General features: G+C 37.7%; 2 protein-coding genes across 4 annotated transcripts; one reads left to right on the forward strand and one right to left on the reverse strand.

Moving 5' to 3' along the window:
- Positions 1–1,401: 1,401 nt before the first annotated feature.
- On the forward strand, positions 1,402–6,050 carry LOC136776671 (PHAF1 protein CG7083). 3 transcript variants are annotated; one of them, XM_066732394.1, is made up of 8 exons: positions 1,402–1,690; positions 2,308–2,390; positions 2,478–2,705; positions 2,781–2,990; positions 3,076–3,225; positions 3,308–3,472; positions 3,556–3,732; positions 3,840–6,050. In XM_066732394.1, exons 1-8 carry the CDS (start codon positions 1,627–1,629, stop codon positions 4,035–4,037), a joined length of 1,275 nt encoding a protein of 424 aa, XP_066588491.1. In that variant the 5' UTR covers positions 1,402–1,626; the 3' UTR covers positions 4,038–6,050. The 3 variants fall into 3 exon arrangements, with proteins under 3 accessions (XP_066588491.1, XP_066588493.1, XP_066588492.1); XM_066732396.1 differs by lacking the exon at positions 1,402–1,690 and adding an exon at positions 1,727–2,220; XM_066732395.1 differs by lacking the exon at positions 1,402–1,690 and adding an exon at positions 1,727–2,135.
- LOC136777098 (dual specificity protein phosphatase CDC14C-like) lies at positions 5,394–8,426 on the reverse strand. The gene is made up of 10 exons (XM_066733169.1): positions 8,143–8,426; positions 7,806–8,053; positions 7,469–7,730; positions 7,242–7,371; positions 6,937–7,115; positions 6,588–6,847; positions 6,284–6,435; positions 5,651–5,723; positions 5,488–5,551; positions 5,394–5,436 (listed from the first exon to the last, which is right to left on the reverse strand). The coding sequence occupies exons 1-10, from the start codon at positions 8,424–8,426 to the stop codon at positions 5,394–5,396; spliced, it is 1,695 nt and encodes a 564-aa protein (XP_066589266.1).
- Between the last annotated feature and the right edge of the window lie 4,205 nt (positions 8,427–12,631).

Consider the following 12,631-nt stretch of genomic DNA (forward strand, 5'->3'; position numbering starts at 1 on the left):
TCTCTCTTGCTCCCTTGTGTAAAGCTCGATTGAACGCTAATCGATATACTATAATGCATATATAGTTTATTCGTAATATCCACGAATTATTTAAAAAGTCCACCTATATAATATTCATTCTTTTTTCGTTTCAATTTTATACAAATTTATTCGAAAATTATGCTCTCTACTGCAACTTTGAAATTTTCCATTTAATTGCGTAAAACGACAACTATGACTTTATTAAGATTGCGCGATAATACTGTAATTATCATATTTCAAAAGACTCGCGGGGGTAACTGATCCGGATGCTGTGCCAAATCGCCTGAGCACGCGTAATTTTGAAAACGATATCTCTGGCTATTTAAATATTCGTTTTTTTATTTACAGTCAATTGAACGAGTTTTAATATTCGTTCAATTTTAACATATATATATTTTTAATAATAGGCTTCGTTTATAAAAAATATACTGCATTGTTATAAACGCATTATTGATGAAAATTGGGAATAAATTATGAAACGAGTCGACTGATATTATTGAAGCATGGATACAGTGCAGTATTATCTTTACTGCAGCGCTGTTTTCCAATTAACGAAATATGTTGCTAAATTGTTGCTATTTGTTATTATTTAATAGAGGGAGATCTATATGCTGGCTGTTATGTTTATAATTTATGCGCGATGAAAGAAAGAGCGGGTCGATGAATATTTTCTCAAGATTGTAGCAGCTCTGGCTGGGACGTTGCTTCATTTATTTACCGCCACGAAGAACCCCCTGCGACTCGTTGGCAAACTCATAAAGAATTATTATCGAGTGTGACCTTTAACCCTGTTACTTCGTAATAAGAGTAGAAATTGTATCATCCTCGAATGAGACGATTTAGCCATTCCTATAACAAGAATTCCTTATTACCAACTTTTATCATCCTAAATGATTGCAAAGCAAAAAATTCAGAGAACTCACACACATACGCGCACATATATATATATATATATCTATCCTGCTGCTTGTCGACTTGCAAAGCATATAACTTCTATTTTTAACGAAAAAAAACTGATAAACATTTTTTAGAAATATATAAACATAATTATTAAAGATTCTTGCATACTTTATCCGATGAACCATAGTATCAATTAATTTTAACATTTTTCTACTTTGACTAATGCGCTAAATACATAATCTCTATTTTCGCGCTTTAAATTTATAATTTAGAGAGTCGCGACATCTGTACAGATTCCCTGGAAACTGTAAGCAATTGTACACGAGAGAACCGAGAGAGAATAAAGCAGGGAGAAGAGATGGGGGTGTGTGTGTGTATGTGTGTGTGTTTAGCACTTTGGCCCCATCTTAAGGCGAAGAAAGAGAAACGCAATATTGTGCAGTGTTACAGTAAAGTAGCACAGTACCACCAGGGTATACACTCTATTCTATGACGAGGATATCAGCTGTTCTGTGACAGTTGCCAGCCGTTGAGAGGCAGGGGTGTTGTTGAGGTTTATTGTTTGGAAAGCAAAATGGCTTTATGGTGATTCGTACTGGCGCGATACGCAGACAAAGAAAGGACGCCTTTCCCATGGTATTCTGAGCCGTGTCTCGTGCTGAATTGTAGTTTATTTAATTCTAATAGTCAGGAACACTGTGAAAAATGTTGGAACTCGAAGTGGTGCCCGAAAGATCCCTCGGCTGTGAGCAGTGGGAATTTATTTTAGGCAAGTGACGAAACACTTATCGCGTATCACTGCACTCTCTTATTTTGCGTTTTGTCTTTTGAAACGCAAAAGAAATTCATCAAAACGATATCTACAGTGGCTCTGAAACTTTCCTGAATATGCCTATTGATATCTGCTTCCGTGTCATTTTATCTCCCACCTTAACTATTGCTTTCTATTAGTAAACATCTACTTTGACATTCACGTGTAAACAATGAACGCTGAGATTGTATGTGAATGCATAGTTACGCATTATGTAATGAAATTCACTATTACGCATTTCTCTAAAGCAAAAACGAGCGATATAATCGTGTGCTACAGCTAATTAATCGATAGTTTCTTAACATTTTCCTAATATTTTACACAGTTGTGTACATATATAGGCATTTGGACACACACGCACACACACTTACATATACATGTTTATATATCCATGGCTTGTGTGGTAAATATCACTTCTAATATGAATTTCATTCTAAATATGATAACCAAGTTATAGGGTATTTCTCTAACTAAGAGATCATTTGGAGGTTATAATTAATTATTTTGATAAATTGTTCCCAATGATACTATGGGATTAATTCTAGCTTGATTTTTTATTCCGTTACTATTCGCAGGTATGCATTTCTCCCAGTCTGTATCGATTATACAATCACAGGTGGGCATTATAAGAGGCGTACAGGTACTTTATAGTGATAGCGTAAGTATTAGAAGCTTTCATATACGTATTAATTTAGCTGTATATGATATGGAAAAGATTTGGTAATCTAATTACTCTTTATTACAGAATCCATTAGACGTAGATCTAGTAATAAATTTACCACACGATGGGGTAAGGCTCATATTTGATCCAGTTGTACAAAGGCTCAAGATAATTGAAATATACAACATGAAAATGGTTAAGCTTAAATACTGCGGCTTACCATTTAATTCTCCAGAAGTTCTACCATCCATAGAGCAAATAGAGCATTCGTTTGGGGCAACTCACCCAGGTGTTTATGACAGTGATAAGCAAGTAAGTTCCTTTCCTTTTTAACAACGAAAGAATAAAATGAATATTTCTACTTTCCAAATTTTATCTGTTCTAAAGGTTTTCGTGCTAAATTTTCGAGGACTATCCTTTTATTTCCCCATTGATTCAAAGTTTCAACCAGGCTATGCGCATGGCTTAGGCTCATTGCAATTTCCAAATGGAACTTCACCACTGGTTTCAAAAACTGCTATTTATGTTGGTAATATGGCTGCTGGCAATGGTAGCGAAGAACACAATCTAAAAACACCACCACCACCTCTACCTCTTGTAATTATCGAAATTATATTACTAACTCTTATATAGTCCCTCTTATAGACTCTACCAATTGCAAGTAATCAAACTTTTTCTACAGGTTTGTTTTCATAATAATTTATATTTGGAGAAAGCCGAAGTTATGAGGGAAAAAAATCGAACCCGAGGACTTAGGTTGCAACTTTTCACAGAGGGAAGCTCTGTCACGCGTGTTTTATTGGAACCAAAGAAGCGTTGTTTAACAAAAGAGGTAAATCTCCTTATAAATTATTTTTGTTTTTCACGATAGATTTGTCTGATAAAAGATCTGATAAAATTGTTTATTACTGTAGGTATTATTTGGCGATACGTGTGAAGACGTTTTAAGTGCTCTTGGCGCGCCAGCTCGCGTATTTTACAAAGCGGAAGATAAGATGCGTATTCACAGTCCTCACGCACACAAACGAGACAAAATCAGGCGGTCTGATTTTTTCTACAATTATTTCACATTGGGTTTGGTAAGAATTTTAATCCTTTGAGGAACAATGAAATTCTATTCGCACACAAATGTTCATTTTAGTAACTCTCATCTTACTTTTAGGACGTTCTCTTTGATGCCAAAACTCAATGTGTCAAAAAGTTTGTGTTACATACGAATTACCCAGGGCATTATAATTTTAACATATATCATCGTTGCGAGTTCTCTTTAACATTACCCCCTGAAAACAATTCCATGGAGTCTGGTAAACTAATAGACGTTTCGCCTTCTCCAGTCACGGTAAACACAATGCCCTGAGAGAAACACTGGGCTATACGATAATCTTTTAAAACTTTAATTTCTAATAGATAATATAATAAATATACCGATGTTCCCGTTAATCGCAGATCACTGCCTATACAAAATGGGATAGAGTGAGCGAGCAATTAAGAGCAAGTACACGGCCCGTTGTGTTAAACCGAGCATCCTCCACAAACACGACCAACCCGTTTGGCTGCACATTCTGTTACGGTATCCGTGACGCTATCGTCGAGGTAATGGCAAATCAACACATTGCCAGTGTTACGCTGTATAGAGCGGCGTGACCTTGGTAAAGGAAAGAAATCATGGTGCAAGGCATACAGACAGAATCCCATATCGAGAAAGTGCGCATCAAGCAAGCAGCTTTTTAAGAGAAGGGTGGGAAATTTTTCGATTGGCTCTTATTGCAACATATGTCTGTTGTAGAGGGTCATGTGTGTTTGTGTGATAATAATTGGAACAGTGTAAAGGCCACTGTTTTCCTCTCATACCGGCATGGCTTGCGAAGAAGTAAGCATATTTATCAAATTTCGATTGTAGGAGGTAATGAATATGGCATATAGAGCTCAGGCAAGAAACGATATCATTTAAATAATACAATATACATACTTGTAAGCTTTAAATTTTCCTTAATACTCTTGCAATGACACTCTTCAAAATTATCATAGCAAATGGATTTTAAGGTACAAATATCTGCAATATTTATATCAATATCTAATTTAATACGCTGTTCTGATTTTCGTTGTAATTTTATTTTACGATATTGCGTAAACTAGTTCACTGTATAATGCGTGAGCGCAATAACGAAAGAAAACAGAAAACAAAAAAAATTAAAAAAGTACGAGTGAAAATATAAATTTTGATAGCTTATAATTACAGTATTTATAATAGCTGTAATGGATAATAACCACAAACCGTACAGTAATATTTTTAGGACGAAGTAAATACTTAACTTTCATAAAAAGAATTTTATAATACATGTGTTGTGTGCTGGACAACCCAGTCGACGAGGCAAGAATATTTAAACTATCAATAAAAGTAGAATATGAATGGCTCTCTATATAAAGATTTATCATGAAAATTACAACAATCTAGTGGAAGCTTAACAATATGTAATATATGATAATTTATATTGTACATTGTTTAAGAATCTTAATATACTAATTTTAATTGTTATTTTATCGAAAGGAGGCATAGATGATATGTATATTAAGTAATAATAATAATAATAATGATAATGGGTTTTAAGTTTTTTAAAATTGATATAAGCAGTGATTTTTGACTACGTTCTCTTGTAATATCAAAATATTAATAGAGGGTAATTGATCGTTTTATAGCTTCAGTGATGAATTTTATTGTTAAATTAAATTTATGGAATAATCAGCGTGATCCTGTGTTTCATTCTTGTACTCAGAATGTTTTTGTACATTTAACCAAATACGTTTCTTGTACTGTGCACGTTTTTCTAGTTAATAACTTACAGCAAATATAAGAACTGTAATGCTTATTAATCTTTAAAAAGATATAATGGTAGGGATCAGAGTTAGAACCGTAGAAGAAATATTTATTTAGGTTAACACTTTCCATTTTATGTCTACTGTAGCTTATATTTAACGATACTCTGCGAGAAATGCCAAGTTTCAATGTGTACTCAGAAGCTTTGGTTTTTTCAAGTTTATTTTTCTTAAAATGTGTGAAAAATTCCATAAACAATTAAAGTTTGCTTTAATCTACCTTTTACGGCTGCTAGTTTTAATAAGTTGGTGGCATATAAATTTTTTTCCCTTGAAAGCTTTGTCTATCGTTGCAATAATGAAAATTAAAAAAAGTGTACAAGTATAAGAAAGTCTTTAAAAATTTATGGAAATGATGATTTAATTAAATCTCTATCTCTCACACTCGATGCGAAGTACTTGTTGCTTACTATAGTTTATTAATACTTGATTTGCCGCATTCTTATGTTCCATTAACTGTATATATAAATTTTATTAACAATATTTTAATGTGTTCAGGGGCTTGTAGAGTTCAGTAGTGAATTCTTTGGTACTCTTAAAGATAAGGAATAAAATTCCTATTTCACGTGAATATTACTTATTCGATAATATAATGAATTGTAAAAGAATCATAATTGTTGCAATTCAATGGAAAGTGTTAATTGACGAAAAAGAGTATTTAAGAAATACTGATCGTACATGAAATTTGAAAATACGTTTGATTCTACCCTTTCAGAGATAAATCTCGCCATTTAGTTTGTATAAAAATTATTTTGTATCGAATTGATTATAAAAGAATTTTGTGTAAATGATTTCGTACGAATATCTTCCTCTCCCGATTATGTTATGAAACTTGTTATATCCTTATTTTAAAAATTAATTTTGTGCAAGCCTTTTAAGAATTTAGATAATCCATTTTATTTCAAAGTACGTTGATGCTTAATATAAAGCAGGACTTTTTTTTGTCAAATATATTTGTTTGTATATTTTTTGTTAAACGTACTCGTGGGGGGATTATTTTTTTCGGTTTTTTGTACTCTTTTTAATTTTATCTCGTTTAATCTATCGCCTTGTGTAATGATATGATTCTCTTTAAAGCTGCCTCTTATTGAACCAGCAGTTTTTGCTTTTTCATTCTCTTGTTTATCGTACGTTGCTTCTGGCGTGCAATGAAAGTTTTTTAATTTGGCTGAAAAAAAAAGAAAGGTTGCATTGTTTTTTGCCAGAGTACTATTTTACAGTGAGTTTAGTTTGATTGACTGAAATCTACTTAATTTTTACAAAAAGAAGAAACCAAAAAGAAAAGAGGAAGAGAACAAAGTATCGTGCATGCAGTAATACCGAAAATTCGCGTAAACTTCCTTTTGTTGAGGTTTTGAAAATCTGCTTCACCCAATGCTAAAATAGTCGTAAAAATTGTATAAATGATACGAAAAGCGGTATTCGCGTCCAATAAGCTCAAATGATAACAATTACCACACTGAGGTCTGGAGCATTGATCGTGCCTCTTATATTGTACGTTTCTCTCCGATTTCTCAGCAATGGAATATATTCCACGCCTGTGATGCACTATCATATCAACATTATCCAGCTGTTCTTCTCTAAAATTGTACAGTATTTCAACGTAACTTTGATAATTTTGTAACTGGAAAGATGTGTAGTGTTTTATAGCGTCAGGTCTATGCTTTACCTGTATCGTTGACCCGCTTTCCACAGATTATTTTCCATATTCTCTAGCCAGGTTTGCTGATGGCCAATCACAGAGCCTGGTCTGCAGATTCTTATCCAGGCAATGGCTTCTCTAGCAGTCATTTTGTAATGCTTTATCAAGTATGCTGCGATAAGGGCCCCTGTTCTACCAAGTCCTGCCTATGAGAAAATAGGTAATTTGCAGGAAACCCAACAGTAGCATAAATTCTTGATACTTGTCTCAATTATGGAAAGCACAAAGCTTAAATGTTTGTATTATTTTCCTAAGGTTAATAAAATAAGTACCTTACAATGGACGGCTATTGGTCCATTCGTAGTTTCTGCTACATGCAAAAATTGATTAAGAATTTTTCTGGATGGTACTGAACCATCTGGTAGGAACATATCGTAGTGCATGATTCCTGCCTGGGTGAACCTAAATATCGCACGATAAATTACGTTATTGTACATAGACATGTTTGAATAGAGAGACAGAGATTAAGTACTAATAAATGCACTCTTGAAAGACATACCTGGCAGGGTCGTATGCTTTTCTATTCAATCTTACTACAGCTACAATATTGTTCTTGACAAAATAATCAATGTAGCATTCAGGGGAATGATAATTTGTCCCTATTTCAGTGCTAGGGCCAAGAAAGGCAAGAAATTTTTGAGGAAGCAACCAATTCAAATCACCATTGTTCACTTGGTCGTATTTCTCGTATTCCTCAACGTCGAAATCTTCAAAATTGAAAAATCCAAACGTGGCAGCTTTGTAAATGCCGCTCAGAAAATCTACCGGGCGAAAGGTACATCGAAGAGAAATGATCATTTTCGTTCTATGTCAATAAAAGTCTCTTTAAAAGCAACCTGGCAAATGAATCTTGTAGATCGAAACTCCCATCGAGGCATCCTGAAACGGTCTCAAGGGTAAGCTATTAGCGATCGTCAAATTTTTGAAAGCTTCTTTCGGGCTCTGTTTGAGATACAAGATGGCATAGCAAGAGACGAGGAACGCTGCGTTTGCTCTGTTCTGCGCATTTAGCGAAGTGTAATGAACGATTTGTTTATCGCTGTAATCAGGATTGCTCAGTTTCTCGTTGACTTGACAGCAATATCTGTGCGCGGCGAATCAAGATATTTACTCTATTGATCAACAATTAGTCGATTTAACATAAGAATATAATCGTTTCATCAAATCTCTCACCGGTATACACATGCCAGGTTCAAGGGTCCAAAGTCATTGTAGAAATTGTTATAAATTAATTGTTCATCCGTGGTGAAAAAATGTGTATTTGGAAAATGTTTCAACGCCTTTTTCTCATCGTTCACAGTGATGAAATAAAATTTGTTCCTAATAAATTCAGCGACTTGACTTATGTCAGGATGATTGAAAATCGTGCTTGTGCTTTTAGCTTGAACATTGCGAGGATTATTTTTATTCAAATTATTAAATTCACGTCGAGAAGTCGAATGAGTTCCGTTAATCATTATTGTTTAAAAATTGGTATTGCTTGCTTGAGAAATTTGTTGCAAAATATGTCTCACCGATACATATAACCTATTTTAGATGTCGCTCGAGAGAATCAGTGATTCTTCGAATAACCAATTGGAATTTATGCTCATGGTTCTCTAAGCGGACAAATATGAGTTAAGACATAAATCAATACGAGAATAATGGACGATAATTACAGGAATCTGATCATACCTCGGGTACTAGACACACCTAAGATAATTTATACGATACAATGATTAATTTGTGTAGAAAAATACTGTAATAATTTTACATGCCGAATTACTTGATTTTGCTCAGTCTGAGCAAACGCGCAAAGAGCCAGGGGGGCCAGCGCCAACTAGAGTCCATTAGAGTCGGTCCAAGTTTATCGAAAAAGGCGGGGAAGGGAAGCTTTTCTTTTTTTTTTTTTTTTTTTCAAAACATTTTTCATTTATTTTAAAAATTACGAATGTTCGATACGAAATCGATGTCAACCTCGAGCGCTCCCTTTCGATAGTGAATGATCGATAGAGAAATGTTGCGAGAAGAGAAGAAGAAGAAGAAGAAGAAGAAGAGGAGGAGGAGAGGAGGAACTCGGAGGAAGAATCATGATGATGATCTTGTAGAATTGGTCGATGCACGCACCGGGAAGTAGTTTAGCATGCAAGACTGGTAAGGTGGTACGAGGTACGGGGGTGTTTGGGAGGCAAGGGTAGAGAAAGGTGCTGGTTGGTGCATGAGGTCGCATCGCGTGCGATTCAACGATCGGTGTTGTGTTTACCATTCAAGAGAAATCCCTCCGAATAGAAGAAACGCCTGCCTGCCTGCCTGCCGTTCGGCTCTGTCCATCCGTCCGTCCGTCCATCCATCCGTCCATCCATGCATCCACTCCTGCGTCCGTCAATCCGTTATAATTTCTCCGCTAATAGAATCCAAGATTTCGTAGCGAAACGTGCCTCACATTTCAATATCTCTCTGTCCGCTCAACCATACATCTCCCTCCTCTTCTTCTTCTTCTTCTTCTTCTTCCCCCTCTATCCCCTTCGAATCTTCCTCCATCCCACTTTCGTCAACTTCCTCTTACTTCCCAATTGAAATTCTCGCGTACACCTCCACTCGATCGATCTCCCATCTCAATTCAGTTCCTCCCCCTTCGACTCTCGTTTCCCCTCGCCTATAGTAGATTCAATCCTTCCCAATTCTCTCCCCGCAGCACAGACACATTTCTTCTCTCGGAGGCTCCTTTCTCTTCTTTATTTATTTTTATTTTCTTTGCCTTTCGGACTTGACTTCCCAACCGAAACTTCGCGGATCGTATAAAACGTCTGTCCCACGGTCAATGCGGGATTTGGGTCCTCGTACACGTCACTCCACTTTGTCCGGATCGTTTTGATCGTGTTCAAACGCTGATTTCTGTTGCACGATCGAAAGCCTCTACAAATATATCATTGATTCCATCCGAATGTTCAAAAACTTCCTAGTCAAACAACACGTCTTGATTTGAAATTGTATTTTCTCGTTGGGTGTGTATCTCTTATCGGGTCGCTTTCTTAGTGGAGAGGTACGATGAAAGAGGAAAGGAAAGGTAGCGCGGGGAACGCGTATAGTGGTCGATCGATCGAGCGAGCAGGCCATATCCGAGTGAAAATGAGGCATCATTGGCAAATCCGTAGCTGATCACGCGCCAGCGCTGGAACGTCGTTTATTGTTTCTCTAATGAATATTGGCTATTTGGGAGGGGAGCTACGTCCTTTAGAGGCTCGGAGTTATGGCTACGTCACGTCCTTATTCGTCGAGCGTCCCCCACGATGCTTGCACTCATCTTCTTGCCGAGCCTATATTGGGCAGTCTCGCACCTACACGTTGACAACATCACTCAGCAGCATTCGTAAATCCACGAGTAAAATATTCTCTCAGCAATCCTCGAAAAAAACCACTCCCATATCCCGAGGCTCCTTTTTTCCAATTGCACGAGAATTTGGAAAGTCTCGCTGCTGCTGCTGCTGCTGCTGGAGGACGAAGAGAAGACACGAGGATAGGAAGACGTAGCGCGGATACGCGCGGTTTAATGGCCGAGGGATCGGCTCCGATCCCAGGAACAGAAATTGTTACGTGCTCGGGGCTCGAGCCTCGTGATCGGCCTGCCGATGCGATCGCGCGCGCGGTCATCTTGGCCGTCCGCGAGGAACCTACCGTAGAAGAGAAGAGAAGAGGAGAGAAGAAAATTAGAAGGAACAAAAAAAAAAAAAGAGCCACGTAGAGCACACGATGAAATGCGAGGAGAGAACGAAGATGCTGTTGCACGACGAATCTTCCTGCGTCTCTTGCGGTACAGGACAGAAGCTCTTCGGTCATCCTCCTTTCAAATTTTCATTATTTCACGAAACATGGATACTTGCCTCTTAATTTTTTAACATAAGTTCGTTTATTTTGTACACGAAGCCTCTGAAAATCCAACAATTCATTTAGGTCTGTTTTTCTGACGGGAGGAATTTTCACATTGGGTCCAGATTCTTGGTTTACGGACACTTTCTGGCGTAGGCACAGCTCTTTTTCAAGCAGAGCATACATAGATGAAGAAGGTAGCTGGAGAAAAGTTTGATCGTTGTAGCTTACGCCAATGAGAAATACAGAAACGTGTACGAGGACACATCGCGTACGTGTCCTGTGAGTATAGGAGTCCATAGATTCTTCAGTGGAGCTCGGGTTAACTTCCGCGTTAAACTTTTCTTTCTCCACCCCCTCCCTCCCCCCTCTGTTCTGAATTGGCTTCAATTTCGATAATAAAAAAATTGGAACGCGCGTATATATGCAACAAAATTAATTATTCACTCGTTTCTCGATAAAATTACAATGTCTGTTTATCGCCTTACGTATAATCGCAGATCGATAATTAAGGAATTAAAATCCAAATGAAGAAAATACGAGGGACTTCGATAAGGTAGTTATTGGAGAGTCGAGTGATCGCGGGACGTAAGAGATTTGAGTTCGGATTCAGCTGTCTCGGTATTTGATAGGCGAATCAGGTACACGCTGAATTCTTATGCTAATACGAGAAAGGAGCCGAGAAGACAATACATCCACAACCCCGCGCACACCCTTACCGAGTAGGAGAGTCTTGCATTCATGCGCGCCATCCACGAGAGAAGTTTAATACACACGCACGCACGCGCGTCATACGTAAGGCTTTCAAAAGTTTTCACGAAGCTTACGCATCCTCTCGGAGATTCTTGTCCCTATATAGAGGTTTTTATTGGTGATGCGAGACTCACATCTTTTACATCCAGCCAGTCTATACCTTGCACACGTACGTACACCGTTTCTGTGTGTGTGTGTGTGTGTGTGGTGGACGCTCCCTCTCTCTCTCTCTCTCTCTCTCTCTCGGAAAGAAAACGGTCGCGCGCGTTGTTAGCGTCATCTGTATACACCCCGCGTGCGTATGTATTCCGTATTCCATCAGGTGAATTAAAAAGATCGTTATAGGACCGTCTCTGGGTGATTTCTGATACGTCCTCCGCACCCACGCAGATCCGGATCCGAAAGAACGCTTTCTGATTTTGGGAAGAAACGCGCGTGATTTATTGCCGAAGAATTAATATTTTAACTCGTTAAGAATAGAGAAAGAGAATTAATTGCCGAACACGTGCGCGGCATCGCTGAAACGAAGAAAAGTGGACGCAATCGAGAAACGTGGCGATTCCGAGCTTCTTTTCACTCTGTACGAACAATCATCATTGTTCGAACGATCCACAACGCGCAGCATTCTCTCTGTGGTGGTCTGACAATTACATAAGCATGCGCCGATTGTCATTTGATCGAGTAACGCAAGCAGCAAGGATACATGCAATGTATATATATATATATGTATAAGCGCCTGATATACTCATAGATTTATTAAACTACGTTGTACCGTCGCGTCGTCGCGTTAATAACCGATTATCCTGTAAGATATATATATACAGTCCCCGTGAAAATTTATCCCGATCAACGCGGTAGCGCGATGATCCATAAAACTGAATCGCAATCGATCTGCAATTGGATATCGTTGACACGTTTTAGAAACTCGCGCAGGTTGAATGGAATCAGTGGCATTTTGCGCAGACTAATTGGAGGGCGGAAGGTAGGAGAGAGGAGAGAGCTCTGAGGGGGGGGGGGGAGGAGTGCTGCTGCAGGTGTTAATTAATAAATAACCGTACGGCCG

This window comes from Prorops nasuta, unplaced genomic scaffold (genome assembly GCF_024137725.1).
Source record: "Prorops nasuta isolate Cenicafe-Biocafe unplaced genomic scaffold, Cenicafe_Pnas_1.2 PNAS00010, whole genome shotgun sequence".
Taxonomy (NCBI): domain Eukaryota; kingdom Metazoa; phylum Arthropoda; class Insecta; order Hymenoptera; family Bethylidae; genus Prorops; species Prorops nasuta.

Excerpts from the sequence above, each read along its gene's own strand:
- LOC136777098 (XM_066733169.1), bottom strand. The coding sequence starts at position 8,426 with ATGATTAACGGAACTCATTCGACTTCTCGACGTGAATTTAATAATTTG. Across the intron at positions 5,552-5,650 it reads ACAAGTACTTCGCATCGAGT|ACAAAGCTTTCAAGGGAAAA; the intron begins GTGAGAGATAGA and ends TTGCAACGATAG. Across the intron at positions 5,437-5,487 it reads AAAACTAGCAGCCGTAAAAG|AAAAATAAACTTGAAAAAAC; the intron begins GTAGATTAAAGC and ends ACACATTTTAAG.
- LOC136776671 (XM_066732394.1), top strand. The coding sequence starts at position 1,627 with ATGTTGGAACTCGAAGTGGTGCCCGAAAGATCCCTCGGCTGTGAGCAG. Across the intron at positions 1,691-2,307 it reads GCAGTGGGAATTTATTTTAG|GTATGCATTTCTCCCAGTCT; the intron begins GCAAGTGACGAA and ends TACTATTCGCAG. Across the intron at positions 3,473-3,555 it reads ATTATTTCACATTGGGTTTG|GACGTTCTCTTTGATGCCAA; the intron begins GTAAGAATTTTA and ends TCTTACTTTTAG.